This window comes from Entelurus aequoreus, linkage group LG27 (assembly GCF_033978785.1).
Source record: "Entelurus aequoreus isolate RoL-2023_Sb linkage group LG27, RoL_Eaeq_v1.1, whole genome shotgun sequence".
Classification (NCBI taxonomy): Eukaryota; Metazoa; Chordata; class Actinopteri; order Syngnathiformes; family Syngnathidae; genus Entelurus; species Entelurus aequoreus.
This window is the reverse complement of record NC_084757.1, coordinates 28058498-28077039: the sequence shown is the minus strand read 5'-3', so window position 1 is coordinate 28077039 and position 18542 is coordinate 28058498. Positions and strand designations below refer to the sequence as shown.

At 44.6% G+C, this 18542-nt stretch overlaps 1 protein-coding gene across 2 annotated transcripts in view; it reads left to right on the top strand.

The window, feature by feature from the left end:
• Positions 1-18542, top strand: part of ttc39a (tetratricopeptide repeat domain 39A) — a 97448-nt gene that overhangs the window by 51210 nt on the left and 27696 nt on the right. For both annotated transcript variants that reach the window (XM_062039358.1, XM_062039359.1), the window contains 10 exons: positions 207-338; positions 3261-3301; positions 3400-3467; positions 12430-12494; positions 12572-12671; positions 12850-12915; positions 17031-17139; positions 17279-17346; positions 17420-17479; positions 17722-17883. In XM_062039358.1, the coding sequence (XP_061895342.1) occupies positions 207-338; positions 3261-3301; positions 3400-3467; positions 12430-12494; positions 12572-12671; positions 12850-12915; positions 17031-17139; positions 17279-17346; positions 17420-17479; positions 17722-17883 (871 nt within the window). The remainder of the gene's footprint in view (positions 1-206; positions 339-3260; positions 3302-3399; positions 3468-12429; positions 12495-12571; positions 12672-12849; positions 12916-17030; positions 17140-17278; positions 17347-17419; positions 17480-17721; positions 17884-18542) is intronic.

Below are 18542 nucleotides of genomic sequence, written 5' to 3'. Positions count from 1 at the left end.
TTTGCAAGAGTGGTGTTAAGTTTTCTGTTAAACCAATTACACCCATGTTCTGGCAGAAAGCACACATTCAATTAAGGGTTTTTGCATCAATACAGCACTTCCATATTTGTGTAATCTAACAGTCTTTTTCTTCTTCCACTATATCAATATATTTTACTTCCCTATTTTACTGTGTTCATTTTTGTTATTATTTTTTGCATTCGCAGAATCAAAGACAGCATGTACCATGCGCTGACCTACGCCACCATCCTAGAAATGCAGGCCATGATGACCTTTGAACCCCAACACATCATGGAGGCAGGTAACACCATGAAGGAGGCCCAGGCTGTTTGTCAACGGTGAGACTTCTATTCTGATGACGACTTCATGCAGGTCAATTATGTACATGAAACTTTTATAAATATATTCACAGTTTTACCTTCAAACGTACACTTTTGAGGCATGTTTTTCTTAAAAATTGTATTCTTAAAATTCCAAATATTTAACTTAAGGAACATTTTAAAAAGCGTTGGCAGTTACACTGTTTAATAAAGTCCGACAAACACATATTGAGGAAATTACTGTACTCAAAAAGAAGCTCTACAACAATTATAACACCTATTTTTACACAAGTTTGATAGCAATAGCTAATGGTTAGTTTGCATTGAATAGAAAATACAGTAAAACCTTATGGATCAAACATAATCATTCGCATCATTCAAGTTCCTAGAATCATTGGGAAACGCAAACTCCTTCACCACGGTAAGGTAGCAGCTCAGGGAGGAGAGACCCTACCAAGGGGCTATGGTCCTAGGTGAGGGACAAGATAAAGAACAACTCAAAGACCTCTATGAATACACAAAATCGAGGACCAAGGTTTCCCTTGCCCGGACACAAGAGTGCTCCCTCTGATGATTCCCTTGTTCTACTGGGGGACTTCAAGACTCACGTTGGCAGCGACAGTGAGACCTGGAGAACCAGAGTGATGTTTTGTTGTTGGACTTTTGTGCTCGTCACGGATTGTCCATAACAAACACCATGTTCAAACATAAGGTTGTGCACTTGGCACGAGGACACCCGAGGCCGCAGTTTGGGGATCAACTTTATGGTTGTATTATCTGATTTGTGGTCTCATGTTTTGGACCCTCGGATAAAGAGAGGGGCGGCGCTTTCAACCAATTACCACCTGGTGGTGAGTCAGCTCCAACGGTGAGGGAGGATGCCGGACAGAAGCATTGTGAAGGTCGGCTGGGAAGGTCTAACAGAGTCTCTCGTCAGAGAGACTTTCAATTCCCATCTGCGGGAGAACTTTGAACATGTTGTGAGGGAGGCGCTGGATATTGAGTCCGAGAGGACCATGTTCCGTGCCTCTATTGTCGAGGCAGCCGATCGGAGCCTGCCTTGGCGCTAATACCAGAACCCCCTAGTGGACACCAACAGTGTGGGATGCCGTCAAGCTAAAGGAGTCCTATCGGGTCCATATGTCTCATGGAACTCCGCAGGCAGCGGACAGGTACCGACAAGCCAAGTGATGTGCGGCTTTGGCGGTTGCAGAGTAAAAAACTCAAACAAGGGAACAGTTCCGAGAAGCCATTGAGAAAGACATCCGGACGGCTTCGAGATGATTCTGGACCATCATTCACCGCCTCAAGAAGGGGAAGCAGTGCACTGTCAACACCACGTATCGTGGAGACGTGCTGCTGACATTGACTGGGGATTTTGTGGATCGCTGGAAGGAATATTTCGAAGACATCCTCAATCCCACCTACACGACTTCCAATGAGGAAGTAGTGCCTGGGGACTCCACGCTGGCCTCTCCTATTTCTGGGGCTGAGGTTGCCGAGGTAAGGCCCTGGGGGTGGAGGAGATCCACCCGGAGTTCCTTAAGGTTCTGAATGCTGTGGGGCTGTCGTGGTTGACAAGACTCTGCAGCATTGCGTGGACATCGGGGGCGGTGCCTCCGGATTGGCATAGGGGGGTGGTGGTTGCTCTATTTAAAAAGGGGAACCAGAGGGTGTGTTCTAACCATCGTGGATCACACTCTTCAGCCTTCCTGGTAAGGTCTATTCAGGTGTACTGGAGAGGAGGCTACACCAGATAGTCAAACCTCGGATTCAGGTGGAGCAGTGTGGTTTTTGTCCTGGTCGTGGAACTGTGGACTCTGCACTCTCGACAGGATCCTTGAGGGTCCATGGGAGTTTGCCCAACCAGTCTACATGTGTTTTGCGGACTTGGAGAAGGCATTCGGGAAGTCCTGTGGAGAGTGCTCAGAGATTATGGGGTATCGGACCGCCTGATTGTGGCGGTCGCCTCCCTGTATGATCAGTGTCAGAGGTTGAGCCGCATTGCCGGCAGTAAGTTGGACCCGTTTCCGGTGAGGGTTGTACTCCACCAGGGCTTTGTCACCGATTCTGTATACAACCTTTATGGACATAATTTTGAGGCGCAGTCAGGGCCTTCAGGGGATCCGGTTTGGTGGCTGCAGGATTAGGTCTCTTCTTTTTGCGGATGATGTGGTGCTGATGGTTTCATCTGACCAGGATCTTCAGCTCTCACTGGAGCGGTTCGCAGCCAAGTGTGAAGCGACTGGGATGAAAATCAGCACATCCAGGTCTGAGTCCATGGTTCTTGCCCGGGAAATGGTGTGGTGCCATATGCGGGTTGGGGAGGAGGTCCTGCCCGAAGTGGAAGAGTTCAAACACCTTGTGGTCTTGTTCACGAGTGAGGGAAGAGTGGATCGGGAGATTGACAGGTGGATCGGTGCAGTGTCTGCAGTGATGCAGGGCCTGTATCGGTCCGTCGTGATATAGAAAGAGCAAAGTTGGAAGGCAAAACTCTCAATTTACCGGTCAATTTATGTTAACAAGAACGTGGTTTTAAATCAAACCTAGTGGCATTTTGTAGGTATTGCTGGAAAAAGACAGTATACTTGACATGCTGTTCTTTATTGCAGTCAGTGACATTCTTCAAGAAAGCATGTTACTTCTTTGTAAAGTTCTGACTACCTTCTGTTCTGTCTGAAGATCCAGTTAGAAAAAGTATGAGCTTGGATTTGTATATACCCTATTTTGGCAGTCAGAGTTGTTGCTGACTGTAGCTGATAAATTTCCCTTAGCGCTGTTACAATTGGGATCAAACAGAAAATTCCGGCTCTGTGTGACCTGCCTGCACTGACGGTACATCACAGCTTCTTATGTACTGATTTTGATAGTTTGCCTTGTTAGGTGTAAGCACACACAGCTGAAAGGCTCAAAACTGATTTTGTGTGTTCTTCTCATCAGGCATCGCAAGAAGTCCAGTTTTTCCAAAAACTTCACAGAAGGTCAGCATCTGTGAGATTGCACTGTCAACGCTGGGATCTGCTAAGAAGCTGTCTGACTGAGATATCTAAAAATGTAAATTTTTTTATTTTTTTTACAGACGAGCTCCATGCTGAAGTCTGTTATGCTGAGTGCCTCCTGCAGAGGGCAGCGCTCACCTTTCTGCAGGTCAGTACCCAGGCCTACCAACACTCCCTTAAAGGGATCATATTATGATTTATTTTCTACATTTAAAACACTTCCGTGTGGTCTATAGTACATAACATGTTATGATGGCTATTTGATAAAAAATTAACATAGATCATGTTCTACAGACCGTCTCTTCAGGATGCAACGTTTACAGGGCGGCCTTATTTACGTGGATGCACTTTGACTGCATCTCCTCCCTGCCAGCCAAGTTGTAGTTTTTAGCGCCTCCATATCGAGTCCATTGACAGATACAAGTTAGAACTATACGCTACTTTGTATTAGACATAGCAACAGCGGAGGCTGCATGTGCATGTATGAGCCAGTCTGCGCCCCACAACAGGAGGATAGAGAAAAAGAAGGAACTTACTGACTACAGCGTCGGACTACAATGTAGGACTCGCGCAAAGCTCTTCGGGTAAATCTCTGCCATATATGGGGATATTCGATGATGTCACACTTGGAAACAATTTAACATGTTGGGGAAATTCCAAACGGCTTGTCAAGATTATTATAGGGGTGTACTGATTAATCAATATATTGATTTATATTCCTTAGATTCAACTACATTGATCTTTGCTCGGCAAGCTTGCCTTCGGGAATAAATATCAATACAACATTGTTTTAAACGTAAATCGATTGATTTTTTGATACTAGAAAAAGGAAAACATTGTATTTAAAAAGGGCAGACTTTTTATGAAGTTTAACGCTTTTAATGATAAAGGACGTTGAACGTTATTCAAGTCTGTCTGCCCGTCTATGACGTAATCGCCATCAGCCGGCTAAACAAGAATGGCGAATAGCTACGGTGGCTGAGAAAGGTCACAACAAAGGCAAAGGCAAGACAATATCATAAATTACAACACAACAACTTTCAGCTGCAGAAAGATTGCAAAAGTCACAACAAATACAAATGACACAACACAATAATATAAAGCCGCAACAACTTTAGGCCACAAAGGACGTGACAGAAGTGACAGCGGAGCAAGTTACAGCAATGGACCAACTTCTTTAACGTAGTATATTAGTATTATTGAAAAAGTTAAAAAAAAGTAATTTATGACTTAAAAAGTGGTCACACTTTACTTACTTTTCCAACATTACATTGTTTTCCGTTTTTCCGTCTCAGGAAGTTGGTGAGTTGTCGAAACCTGTCCGCTGTCACTCGTATTGTCGTGTTTTGGCCTATAGTTGTTATGTGTCATTGTGTTATGTTATTGTGTTGTGTGACTTTTTTCAGCTATTGTAGCTGTTTATTAAAATTAGAGTAGGAGCAGGTCAAACCACTGCTTATTTAACCTGAAGAGATTCGTTTTTTTTTTAAATATTACTTTGTATTTGTAAACAGTAAAACCAGCAGGCAAACCTACAGTCATTCAACTCGAAGAGATGTTGGTTGCACTTTATTTTTCATATTAATATTGTAATATTTTATATTGAAAAACAAATGCAGAAGTAGCAGGTAAATCTACTCTTAAAATGTTGGAAAGTGTACTTTTTCAGAACATTTCTTGAATATTGAAAATAAGAGCAAAAAGTGTTTCCTCTATTTAATTCAACCTAAATTTTTGGTTGCACTTTATTCAAGTAAGATGTGAATGCATTGGCCATTAATTGTTGTTTACCTGCTCGCTTGTATCCATAACTCATTAATACCTAATTTGTTATGGTTGGAGGAGGGAGTTGTGACGGCACAGAACCACAAGGGGGAAATATAGCTCTATGTATTTTTATTATATATATATGAATCAGAATCAGAATCAGAATAGTTTTATTGTCATTGTTTGAAAACGGGTTCACAAACTAGGAATTTTTCTTGGTGCAAACGTGCGACATAAAACACATATAACACATATTTGGTATAAAAAGAGCTGTGACTGAGCTATCAGATAGATTTAGAAGGGATTCAAGGAATTCAAGGAGCTGCTGTTAGGAGTTATTGTTCATTTGCCTGATGGCCGAGGGGAAAAAACTGTTCAGGTGGCGGGAGGTGTGGGTCTGGATGGAGCGTAGTCTCCTGCCTGAGGGGAGAGGGGAGAATAGTGTGTGTCCAGGGTGAGAAGAGTCAGCTGTGATCCGACCCACACGCCTCCTGGTCCTGGAGGAGAACAAGTCCTGGAGGGATGGGAGCTTGCAGCCAATCACCTTCTCCGCAGCACGTACGATGCGTTGCAGTCTATTCTTATCCTGGACTGTGGCGCCGGGGAACCACACTGTGATGGAGGAGGTCAGGATGGACTCTATGATGGCTGAGTAAAACTGCACCAGCATCTCGGTCGGCACCTTAAGTTTCCTCAGCTGCCGCAGGAAGTACATCCTCTGCTGGGCCTTCTTGATGAGGGAGCTGATGGTCAGCTCCCACTTGAGGTCCTGGGTGATGGTGGTGCCCAAGAAACGGAAGGAGTCCACAATGGGGACGGGGGTGGGAGAGTCAATCAGGGTGAGGGGGGATGGTGGGGCTGTGACTTTCCTGAAGTCCATGATCATCTCCACTGTTTTCTGGGCGTTCAGCTCCAGGTTATTGAGGCTGCACCAGGACGTCAGCCGGTCTACCTCTCTCCTGTAGGCGGACTCATCGCCATTCAAGATGAGCCCGATGAGGGTGGTGTCATCCGCAAACTTGAGCAGTTTTACGGATTGGTGACTGGAGGTGCAGCAGTTTGTATACAGGGAGAAGAGCCAGGGGGAGAGTACACAGCCCTGAGGAGTACCAGTGTTTGTGGTTCGACTGTCCGAGACAATCTTCCCCAGCCTTACGTGCTGTCTTTGGTCTGTCAGGAAGTCATTAATCCAACTGCAGAGGGAGTCGGGCACGCTGAGCTGGTAGAGCTTGTCTCGTAGCAGTCCAGGGAGGCTGGTGTTGAAGGCAGAGCTGAAGTCCACAAACAGGATCCTAGCGTAGGTTCCTGGGGAGTCCAGATGCTCCAGGATGAAGTGGAGGGCCAGGTTCACTGCATCATCCACAGACCTGTTGGCTCTGTAGGCGAACTGCAGTGGGTCCAGGAGGGGGGCGGTGATGTCCTTGAGGTGGGGCAGGACCAAGCGCTCAAAGGACTTCATGACCACAGACGTCAGCGCGACCGGCCTGTAGTCATTTAGTCCTGTGATCCGTGCTTTCTTGGGGACAATGGTAGAGGTCTTAAAGCAGGACGGCACGCGGCATAGCTCCAGAGAGGTGTTAAAAATGTCAGTGAAGACAGGAGCCAGCTGGTCCGCACAGTGTCTGAGAGTGGAGGGGGAGACACCATCCGGCCCGGGGGCCTTCCGCGTATTCAGCTTCAAGAACTGCCGGCGTACATCCTCTTCTTTAATGGAGAGGGTCTTTACAGTCTTATTGTGTTTTTGGAGTCCTGTGATGTCATTGGAGTCCTTTGAGTCCTTTAACTCCTTTAATGATGTGCTGGCATTGGTGGGGAGGGTGATGGTGGGGGGAGCATGGCTTTGATGAGCTGAAGGCCGTTCATGACGACAGTAATGTGTGTTGAGGCCCTGAGCGAGAGTCTGGTCATTCAGGGCCTGGGGGGTTTTGGGCTTATAGTTCGTAAGGGCCCTTAGACCTCTCCAAACTGCCGCAGAATCATTGGAGCGGAACTGTTCCTGTAGACGGTTAGAGTACACAGATTTAGCTTTCTCCACTTCCCTGGTGAAGTGGTACTTCGCTTCTCTGTATGTACTTCGGTCCCCGCTTCTCCACGCAGCCTCCTTCTTCTTGCGCAGCTGTCGGAGCTTGGGTGTGAACCAGGGCTTGTCGTTGTTATAACAAACCCTGGTGCGCGTTGGAATGATGCGCGCCTCATTGAACTGTATGTATGAGGTCACAGTGTCCGTATACTCGTCCAGATTGTTCGGGGCCGCTCCAATTGCCTCCCAGTCTGTCGTTTCCCAACAAGCACGCAACTCGTCCACAGACTCGGCGGTGAAACACTTGATGTTCCTCATAACAGGTTTAGCCAGTTTCAGTCTCTGTCTGTATGAAGGGATTAAGTGCACCATCACGTGATCTGATAGTCCAAGAGCAGCGCGCGGGACTGCATGAAAAGCCTTGCTCAATGTAGTGTAGCAGTGATCCAGCGTGTTCTCCTCTCTGGTTGGGCATTTAATAAACTGTCTATACTTTGGTAATTCCTGGCTCAAATTTCCCTTGTTAAAGTCACCAAGCACGATAACAAGAGAGTCAGGAAAAGACCGTTCCACATGTAAGATCTGTCCTGCGAGCGCGCGCTGAGCGTCACGCACGTCTGCGCATGGCGGGATGTAAACAGCCACGAAAATGAATGAAACAATCTCACGCGGTGAGTAAAAGAGCTTACAGTGGATGAATAAATATTCCAGAGAAGAAGAACAGTGTTTAAAAATCGCTGTCATGTCTGTGCACCAGCTATTGTTGATAAAGAAGCATAGTCCCCCGCCTCTTTTTTTGCCAGAGAGCGCCGCGTCTCGGTCCGCGCGGAGGAGATGAAAGCCCTCCAGTTGAAGCGCGCTGTCCGGGACACTTGCGCTCAGCAAAGTCTCCGTGAAACACAACACACATGATGAGGAGAAGTCCTTGTTCCTTCTCATCAGCAACGCTAGCTCGTCCATCTTGTTGGCAAGTGAGCGGACGTTGGAGAGGAAGATGCCTGGTAGAGGCGTGCGTAATCCCCGTCCACGAAGACGGACAAGTACGCCCGCTCGCTTTCCTCTTCGGTGCGGTTTCCCTCTTTTGAGCACAGAATGGACCAATGTACAATATATATAATAATACACAATACTAAATATACTTAAACTAAGAAAATGGAGTGTGACTAAATTCAAGAGTGTGTATGGTGTGAGACTATGTGAAGCAGTTATCTGTTGAGTGTTACCGGGAGGTATTGTTCTAAACTCTGGAGTCCAAGAGGGCGATGCTGATCTGGGAAGTCCATGAGACAGGCGAAAGATCCAGGGCGAGAGAGAGAGGCGTCAGAGTCCGTGTCCATGCGAGGGGGTCGAGATCCGAGAAGGCAGTCGAGATCCAGGGTGGAAGTCCAAGGGAGCGAAACACAAAGCTCGAAACCAAGGCGACGGAAGAAAACACTGCGGAGCACAAGGTAGAAGACAGTGGACAAATGAGCATGGAAGCAAGAGGACACTGAACGCGAGAATGCACAAGGAAAGCCAGATACAGGACAGCTTACTGTAATAGGGAATAGAAGATTATGTTCTGGCCAGGATCCTTGGGTCCACTGGACTTTATACAGCTCCCCCTCATCAGTCCCAGATGTGCAGATTGCTGACGCGGCCAGCGCGAGTAGTGGCGTGTCTCGGCGCGCTGCCAACTGAGGTCCTGGCAGACCCAGCTGCCGGAGAAAAGCGAGTTCGAGCCCGCGCCATGACAGTACCCCCCCTCCTACGGACAGCTTCCAGATGTCCTATGACCCGAAAGAGAAGAACAAAAGTCAAGGGAGAGTGGAGGGGTCAACTGGTGGTGTGTCGCCAGCCCACGTATCCCCAAATCCACCGGGGACGAGTCTGGTGGCCGCTTCTAGGCCGTCGGGAAGGCGGACGTGAGTAGCGCCATAACCACAGCAGCCCACGAGTACCACGCCCATGTCCTGGGCGTCGCTGCTGTTGGCGCAAAAAGCGTCCATGCGCTGGCCACAGAGGGCACCGCGTGCGGGCGCCTGATGGCCGCCTGTGCGCCCGGCCAGCCGGAGGTTGCGGGGGCGACAATGCTGGAGACGTGGAGGACGATGTCGTCGGAGCCGGAGACGTGGAGGACGATGTCGTCGGAGCTGGAGACATGGAGGACACAGGCTGAGGAGCCGGAGACGTGGAGAACACAGGCTGAGAAGCTGGTCGTGGTGCTGAAGTCGGCGCTGGCCATGATTCTAAAGCCGGCGCTGCTGGCCGTGGTGCTGCTAGCCGTGGAACAGGTGCTGATGCGGGGGCCAGCCGTGGAGCAGGTGCTGATGCGGGGGCCAGCCGTGGAGCAGGTGCTGACGCGGCGGCCAGCCTAGGAGATGGTGCTGACTCGGTGGCCAGCCTGGGAGCTGGTGCTGACTCGGGGGCCAGCCTGGGAGCTGGAGCTGACTCGGGGGCCAGCCTGGGTGCTGGTGCTGGTACGGGGTCCAGCCTGGGTGCTGGTGCTGGTACGGGGGCCAGCCTGGGTGCTGGTGCTGGTACGGGGACCAGCCTGGGTGCTGGTGCTTGTACGGAGACCAGCCTGGGTGCTGGTGCTGGTAGTGTGGTTGGTGGGTGCGGCTTGGCAAACCGAAAGACAGGTGGTAACGGGCTTGCTTTTGGTTGCGGTTTGGCCTGCCGGAGAACAGGTGGTGAAGGTCTAGCAGGGGGTGGCCTGGCTGGGCGCAGTTGTGCTACCACATCAGCACAGCCCCCAGTAGTTGGAGACACTTCCTCTCCAACAAGGAACAGTCACTGAGGGTGGGAGGAGGGTGTTAGTGTGGCGGGTAAATTCCTCTTCGTCAATATCACCGCTAAACATTCCCCTCCAAGATAGGCGATCAGGACTAGAAACATTTTCCCGGGTGGAGTGAAAAAAAGAAAAAGACATCTTGACTGGTAAAAAAAAGTCACTGGGGGTGGGGCTAAAGACACTGGGAGCGGGGCTAAGGAAAAACTGTGCCATCAGGTCCTTATAAATAATTTGGCTGGAACTTACTGTTATGGTTGGAGGAGGGAGTTGTGACGGCACAGAACCACAAGGGGGTAATATAGCTCTATGTATTTTTTATTATATATATGTACAATATACAGTATATAATAATACACAATACTAAATATACAAACCCCGTTTCCATATGAGTTGGGAAATTGTGTTAGATGTAAATATAAACTGAATACAATGATTTGCAAATCCTTTTCAACCCATATTCAATTGAATGCACTACAAAGACAAGATATTTGATGTTCTAACTCATAAACTTTGTTTTTTTTTGCAAATAATAATTAACTTAGAATTTCATGGCTGCAACACATGCCAAAGTAGTTGGGAAATGGCATGTTCACCACTGTGTTACATGGCCTTTCCTTTTAACAACACTCAGTAAACGTTTAGGAACTGAGGAGACACATTTTTTAAGCTTCTCAGGTGGAATTCTTTCCCATTCTTGCTCGATGTACAGCTTAAGTTGTTCAACAGTCCGGCGGTCTCCATTGTGGTATTTTAGGCTTCATAATGCGCCACACATTTTCAATGGGAGACATGTCTGGACTACAGGCAGGCCAGTCTAGTACCCGCACTCTTTTACTATGAAGCCACGTTGATGTAACACGTGAGTTGGCATTGTCTTGCTGAAATAAGAAGGGGCGTCCATGGTAACGTTGCTTGGATGGCAACATATGTTGCTCCAAAACCTGTATGTACCTTTCAGCATTAATGGCGCCTTCACAGATGTGTAAGTTACCCATGTCTTGGGCACTAATACTCCCCCATACCATCACAGATGCTGGCTTTTCAACTTCGCGCCTATAACAATCCGGATGGTTCTTTTCCTCTTTGGTCCGGAGGACACGACGTCCACAGTTTCCAAAAACAATTTGAAATGTGGACTCGTCAGACCACAGAACACTTTTCCACTTTGTATCAGTCCATCTTAGATGAGCTCAGGCCCAGCGAAGCCGACGACGTTTCTGGGTGTTGTTGATAAACGGTTTTCGCCTTGCATAGGAGAGTTTTAACTTGCACTTACAGATGTAGCGACCAACTGTAGTTACTGAAAGTGGGTTTCTGAAGTGTTCCTGAGCCCATGTGGTGATATCCTTTACACACTGATGTCGCTTGTTGATGCAGTACAGCCTGAGGGATCAAAGGTCACGGGCTTAGCTGCTTACGTGCAGTGATTTCTCCAGATTCTCTGAACCCTTTGATGATATTACGGACCATAGATGGTGAAATCCCTAAATTCCTTGCAATAGCTGGTTGAGAAAGTTTTTTCTTAAACTGTTCAACAATTTGCTCACGCATTTGTTGACAAAGTGGTGACCCTCGCCCCATCCTTATTTGTGAATGACTGAGCATTTCATGGAATCTACTTTTATACCCAATCATGGCACCCACCTGTTCCAAATTTGCCTGTTCACCTGTGGGATGATCCAAATAAGTGTTTGATGAGCATTCCTCAACTTTATCAGTATTTATTGCCATCTTTCCCAACTTCTTTGTCACGTGTTGCTGGCATCAAATTCTAAAGTTAATGATTATTTGCAACAAAAAAAAAAAGGAACATCAAATATGTTGTCTTTGTAGCATATTCTTGTAGCATATTCAACTGAATATGGGTTGAAAATGATTTGCAAATCAGTGTATTAGGTTTATATTTACATCTAACACAATTTCCCAACTCATATGGAAACGGGGTTTGTACTTGTTCTTATGCTTTCTGAGCTCAGTATGTTCACCGCTCCTATGAAGTGAGACCTACACTGTTACAATGTCCATTTCTCAGATGATATAATTGTTGATGACTGAAGTATGCTGTTAGCAACCCAACCTAACCCCCTCGCCCCAACCCCCTCCACATGCCACCCCCCGGATTGTAAATAATTCAAAGTATATACTCTGATGATTAACTTGTGTGATGACTGTATTATGCTGATAGTATATATTTGTACCATGAATTGATTAACGTGGACTCCGACTTAAACAAGTTGAAAAACTTATTCGGCTGTTACTATTTAGTAGTCAATTGTACGGAATATGTACTGTACTGTGCAATCTATTAATAAAAGTTTCAATCAATCAAACAAATCATTACACTCATATTGTTTTAAAAATATCTCCGCCAAACCTTCATGGTTTGATTTCAAATTTTCGGGACTTATGCAGATCCCAAATACACAAAAACAGGTACCAATAGGTCAGAAAAGTTGTTTTTGTATAATAGGTCCCCTTTAAGGCATGCAACTTATCTGCCATCATGTGTGATTTTATTTACGGTACCCTACAACTACTTCTTCCACTCAGGATGAAAATATGATCAGTTTCATCAAAGGAGGAATCAAAGTGAGGAATAGCTACCAGACGTACAAGTGAGAGGCTGAATCTTCTTTTTAATGTTATTAATGTAATTGGCTGATCTAATTTCCTCCCTTTCTTCTAACGGCAGAGAGCTTCACAGAGTCCTCCATTCCACTGGGTATAGTCATGGCGACAATCATGGTCATTTTGAGGGCGGAGTCAAATTGGGAGTAGGCGCCTTTAATCTGGTAAGTGTGTAATATGTTACATGTAAGTAATCAACAACAATTCCATACCAAAATCATGATGTCTTAATGTTACTCTTATACCTTCACAATGCATGATTTTCGACAAAACTTATCAAAATTAAGCTACCCTCCTCGTTTTAAAAATAAACCTGATTAGCTCTCTCTCTTACTCTTGCAGATGATCTCCATGTTGCCTACACGAACGCTCAAGCTGCTAGAGTTTGTGGGCTTCTCTGGTAATAAGGTGAGCTCCCCTTGAAATTTTAAAATAATTTATTTAGTTGACGCCTCCTCAGTTAAAGATGATTGACAGTTGATCCGTTGTGATTTGTGAAAAAACACTGAACTGTATGTGGGCTATCTCATAAGCACCAAAGACCACAGTGACATCTAGAGGACAGAATCATGTCCTGCATAAATATAGCTGTAACACGTGACCCCAAGAGGGACAAGTGGTAGAAAATGGATGGATGGATAACTTATTTCAGTTTTTTGCCACTTTCCTCCAGCTAAAATATACCCTTGATTAAACCAATTATCCATCCATCCATCCATTTTCTACTGCTTATCCCTTTCGGGGTCGCGGGGGGTGCTGGAGCCTATCTCAGCTACAATCGGGCTGAAGGCGGTGTACACCCTGGACAAGTCGCCACCTCATCGCAGGGCCAACGCAGATAGACAGACAACATTCTAATCATTCAAATCAAATTAAACATAACAAACATAAACAGCATTCACTGTTTGTTGTGTTTCATTCAAATGATTCATATACAGCAGACCTGGGCATTCTGCGGCCCGCGGGCCGCATCCGGCCCTTTGTGCGTCCCTGTCCGGCCCGCGTGAGGCCAATTATAAATTACAAAATACATTTTAAAAAGTATCTATGTCGAGTGTGCAATACAACGGTGCTGCTTTTGTTTTGAAAATCGTTATTTGTATTACTTCCGTGTGGACGTATGCGTGATTGTGAGTGAATGTGAACAACTGCAATTACAAAATAAAGTTGAAAAAACATCTATGTCCTGCGCGCAATACAACTGTGCTGCTTTTATTTTGAAAAGTATTATTTATGGGCGTGTGTCCGTGTGTAACCTGCGAGTGAAGGTGCACATGCAGCGACAAGTGATGCACGGTTTACACCCGAGACGCCAAAAAGAGAAAAGTTGATGAGGAATGCCGTGTTTTCAACACATGAACTGCAAAGCAACGTCCCCTCACCTAAGCTGCGTGCCTGCGCAATTGCGCACTGCTCAAGCGTCCGCTGCGCGCAGCAAGTATATGCCGCGCACCAAATCAAATCCCATCTGAATTATAAACAAAATAAACATATTTATTCTAAGGAATTTTGCAATGCAACTTTGAGTGACAGTGACAACAAGCGGCCCTAATGGTGTTCGTCAACACCGTTCAATTGAACACCGTTCAATTATTGTAACGTCTATCGAGATGCTTCGAGGACAGGAATTATATCGATCACTTTATTGAACAAAACTGTTTATATTCGGACATAACCACACCAAAAACATGAGTAAAACAATTCTATCTCGAAAAACTAGTCATTTTCTGCCGTACAAACCAGGCCAAAACCAACTTGTCATCTGTCACCAACACGCATAGCACTAAACCACTGGTGCGTTTAAGGCCACACAAAAAGTCGGACAACTCAAACACCACACAAAGTTACACTATGACTCCTCAGTCATACGTGTGCTTATTTTACTGTCATTTATTATTAATGTTAATTTATATATATTAGTCATGGAATGCTGTTACACACACTATGTTGAAGTATTACTATTATTATTATTATTATTTATCTTACGGTATATATCAAAAATAATATTGAGCAAAATTTAATTGAAATATTGACGATGTGGCCCTCCAGCAGTGCTCGGGTAGCTCATGCGGCCCCCGGTAAAAATTAATTGCCCACCCCTGATATACAGTATATATCCATCCATCTATCCATTTTCTACCGCTTGTCCCTTTTGGGGTGGCGGGGGGTCGCTGGAGCCTATCTCAGCTACAATCGGGCGGAAGGCGGAGAACACCCTGGACAAGTCGCCACATCATCGCAGGGCCAACACAGATAGACAGACAACATTCACACTCACATTCACACACTAGGGCCAATTTAGTGTTGCCAATCAACCTATCCCCAGGTGTATGTCTTTGGAGGTGGGAGGAAGCCGGAGTACCCGGAGGGAACCCACGCAGTCACGGGGAGAACATACAAACTCCACACAGAAAGATCCCGAGCCCGGGATTGAACTCAGGACTACTCAGGACCTTCGTATTGTGAGGCAGATGCACTAACCCCTCCTCCACCGTGCTGCCTCATATATATATATATATGTATTATATATGATTATTATTATAATATTATTATATATGATAATACATGTATTATATATTATATATATATACACATATATATATATATATATACATTGATTGATTGATTGATTGATTGAGACTTTTATTAGTAGGTTGCACAGTGAAGTACATATTCCGTACAATTGACCACTAAATGGTAACACCCGAATAAGTTTTTCAACTTGTTTAAGTTGGGGTCCACTTAAATTGATTCATGATACAGATATATACTATCAGATATATACTATCATCGTAATACAGTCATCACACAAGATAATCACATTGAATTATTTACATTATTTACAATCAGGGGTGTGGAGGGGGGAGGGGGGGGGGTAGGATATGGACAGCAAGTAGTGGACATAGAGAGAGAGATCAGAAGGCATAAGAAAAAGTATCTGCATTTGATTGTTTACATTTGATTATTAGCAATCCGGGGAGGGTGTTAGTTTAGGGTTGTAGCTGCCTGGAGGTGAACTTTTATTGCGGTTTTGAAGGAGGATAGAGATGCCCTTTCTTTTATAACTGTTGGGAGCGCATTCCACATTGATGTGGCATAGAAAGAAAATGAGTTAAGACCTTTGTTAGTTCGGAATCTGGGTTTAACGTGGTTAGTGGAGCTCCCCCTGGTGTTGTGGTTATGGCGGTCATTTACGTTAAGGAAGTAGTTTGACATGTACTTTGGTATCAGGGAGGTGTAGTGGATTTTATAGACTAGGCTCAGTGCAAGTTGTTTAACCCTGTCCTCCACCTTGAGCCAGCCCATTTTGGAGAAGTGGGTAGGAGTGAGGTGGGATCTGGGGTGGAGGTCTAGAAGTAACCTGACTAGCTTGTTCTGGGATGTTTGGAGTTTAGATTTGAGGGTTTTGGAGGTGCTAGGGTACCAGGAGGTGCATGCGTAATCGAAAAAGGGTTGAACGAGAGTTCCCGCCAGAATCCTCAAGGTGCTTTTGTTGACCAGAGAGGAAATTCTCTAGAGAAATCTCGTTCGTTGGTTAACCTTTTTGATTACCTTGGTTGCCATTTTATCACAGAAAAGGTTAGCCTCTAGAATGGAACCTAGGTAGGTGACCTCATCTTTCCTGGTGATAACAATGTCACCTACTTTTACAGTGAAGTCATTGACTTTCTTAAGGTTGATGTGGGACCCAAACAGGATGGATTCCGTTTTACCCAAGTGTATGGATAGCTTGTTGTCAGCGAGCCAGGTGCAAGTTCCACAGAGCTCAGCACTGAGGATTTTCTCCACCTGTGACTTGTCCTTGTCGGATACCAGCAGGGCAGAGTCATCCGCAAACAATATATATACACATATATATATATATATATACACATACACACATATATATGTATGTGTATATACATGTATGTGTAATATATATATATGTATATATATATATGTATATATATATATATATATATATATATATATATATATATATATATATATATATATATATATATATATATATATATATATATATATATATATACATACATATATATGAGTTTATTTTCAGAAATTGAGTCTAAAACTAATTAAAGATAAAAACTTTACATCGAATAAGACTATTGCTATTCAACATATCCAAAGTGCTGTTCGATTATGTCTTGGCATGATTGACTTGTGTGATGACAATTAGTTATAGCAAGTATTTACCTATTTTTATTTATTATTATTAGCATTAGGGTCTCGGCCTTAGATGGGGCTATAATTGGCAGCAGAATTGATTTCTGCATTATTTTTTCAGTAATGTCAGATGTAAAAAAAATTAAGGCGTTAAGGACAAACCTGGTTAACAACTGCTTTGAAATATATATTATTTTTGTTTCCACTGAAGTTTTTTGAACTTACTTTGAAATACATACATCATATGTACTGTACATGTGTATATAAAATACAATAATGCTTTGCACCTGTAATTCATCACAAAATATTTTCACAATGTCTTTGTGTGTTTTCTGGTGCGTATTTATGTGCAGGAGTTTGGCCTCCAGCAGCTACAGGAGGGCTCTGCAGACAGTACTTTCAGGTCCTTCTTATGTAACATGCTGCTGCTTTGTTATCACACTTTCATGAGCTTCATACTAGGCAAGTAAACACACACGCACACACACACACACACAGGCACGCACGCACGCACACACACACACGCACAGACACATTCTAGGAGGCCTCTGGCAACACATTCATTCATCAGTTGGTTTGGCGCTTTTTATGTGTGCTGCAGGTACTGGAGAAGGAGATGTAAAAGATGCAGAAAAACTGCTGCAGCCTTTTCTGAAGAAATACCCCAAGGTGTGAGAGTTGTTTTAAGCTTTCTGTGTTGTGCGATGTGCTGTGGATAAAATGTGGGTTGTTTCTCTCATAGGGATCCATCTTCTTGTTCTTTGCTGGTCGAATTGAGGAGATCAAAGGCAATCTGGACGCTGTAAGTGACATTGTCACATTAACACAGTTGACAATGTTTTACATGTTACTCCCAGTGGATTAATTTATTGTATTGTTCTGACGGTTGTTTTGTAGTGTTTACAGTACATTTATCATATTAGGTAGGTAGAAAACAATTAAATGATCGTATGGGGTTGTTCCCGAAAAAATCAGCAATGAAACAAAACCCAGGACACAGACCACAAGAAACACATTGTTGATTGTTCTGTGTATCTCTATCAGGCTATCAAGCGTTTTGAGGAATGTTGTGAAGCTCAGCAGCAGTGGAAGCAGTTCCATCACATGTGCTACTGGGAGCTAATGTGGTGCTTCACATATCAGAGGCACTGGAAGATGGCCTACTTTTATGCTGACCTGCTTAGCAAAGAGAACTCCTGGTCCAAGGTGGGGTCGTCTTCTGCATGAACGTGTTCTTGCCAGTATTTAAAGTAAAGTATGCTCACAGGTGTTGGTTTTACTCACATTTGATGGTTTCGGTTGTGTTATCAGTTGAGACGGATAAGTAGAAAAGAAAGGGGGAATTACTTTTTTTTGTTCTTGTTTTTTTTCTATTGTACAACTAATCCCCACCATGTAACACTGTTTTAGGGAAGTAAAATAACTTTGGAGAACAACAATTGTAATATTGAATGGAAATTGTAAAGGGAAGCTTTGGGTATTTAGTACATGCAAGCAATCCAAAATCTCAATAAGTTATAAACTACTCAATATCTGTGTTTCCTACTACATTGATTAACTTTATATCAATCAATCAATCAATCAATGTTTATTTATATAGCCCTAAATCACAAGTGTCTCAAAGGGCTGTACGAGCCACAACGACATCCTCGGTACAGAGCCCACATACGGGCAAGGAAAACTCACCCCAGTGGGACGTCAATGTGAATGACTATGAGAAACCTTGGAGAGGACCGCATATGTGGGTAACCCCCCCCCCCCCCCCCCCCCCCCCTCTAGGGGAGACCGAAAGCAATGGATGTCGAGTGGGTCTGACATAATATTGTGAAAGTCCAACACATCAGCGAAAGTCCAGTCCATGGTGG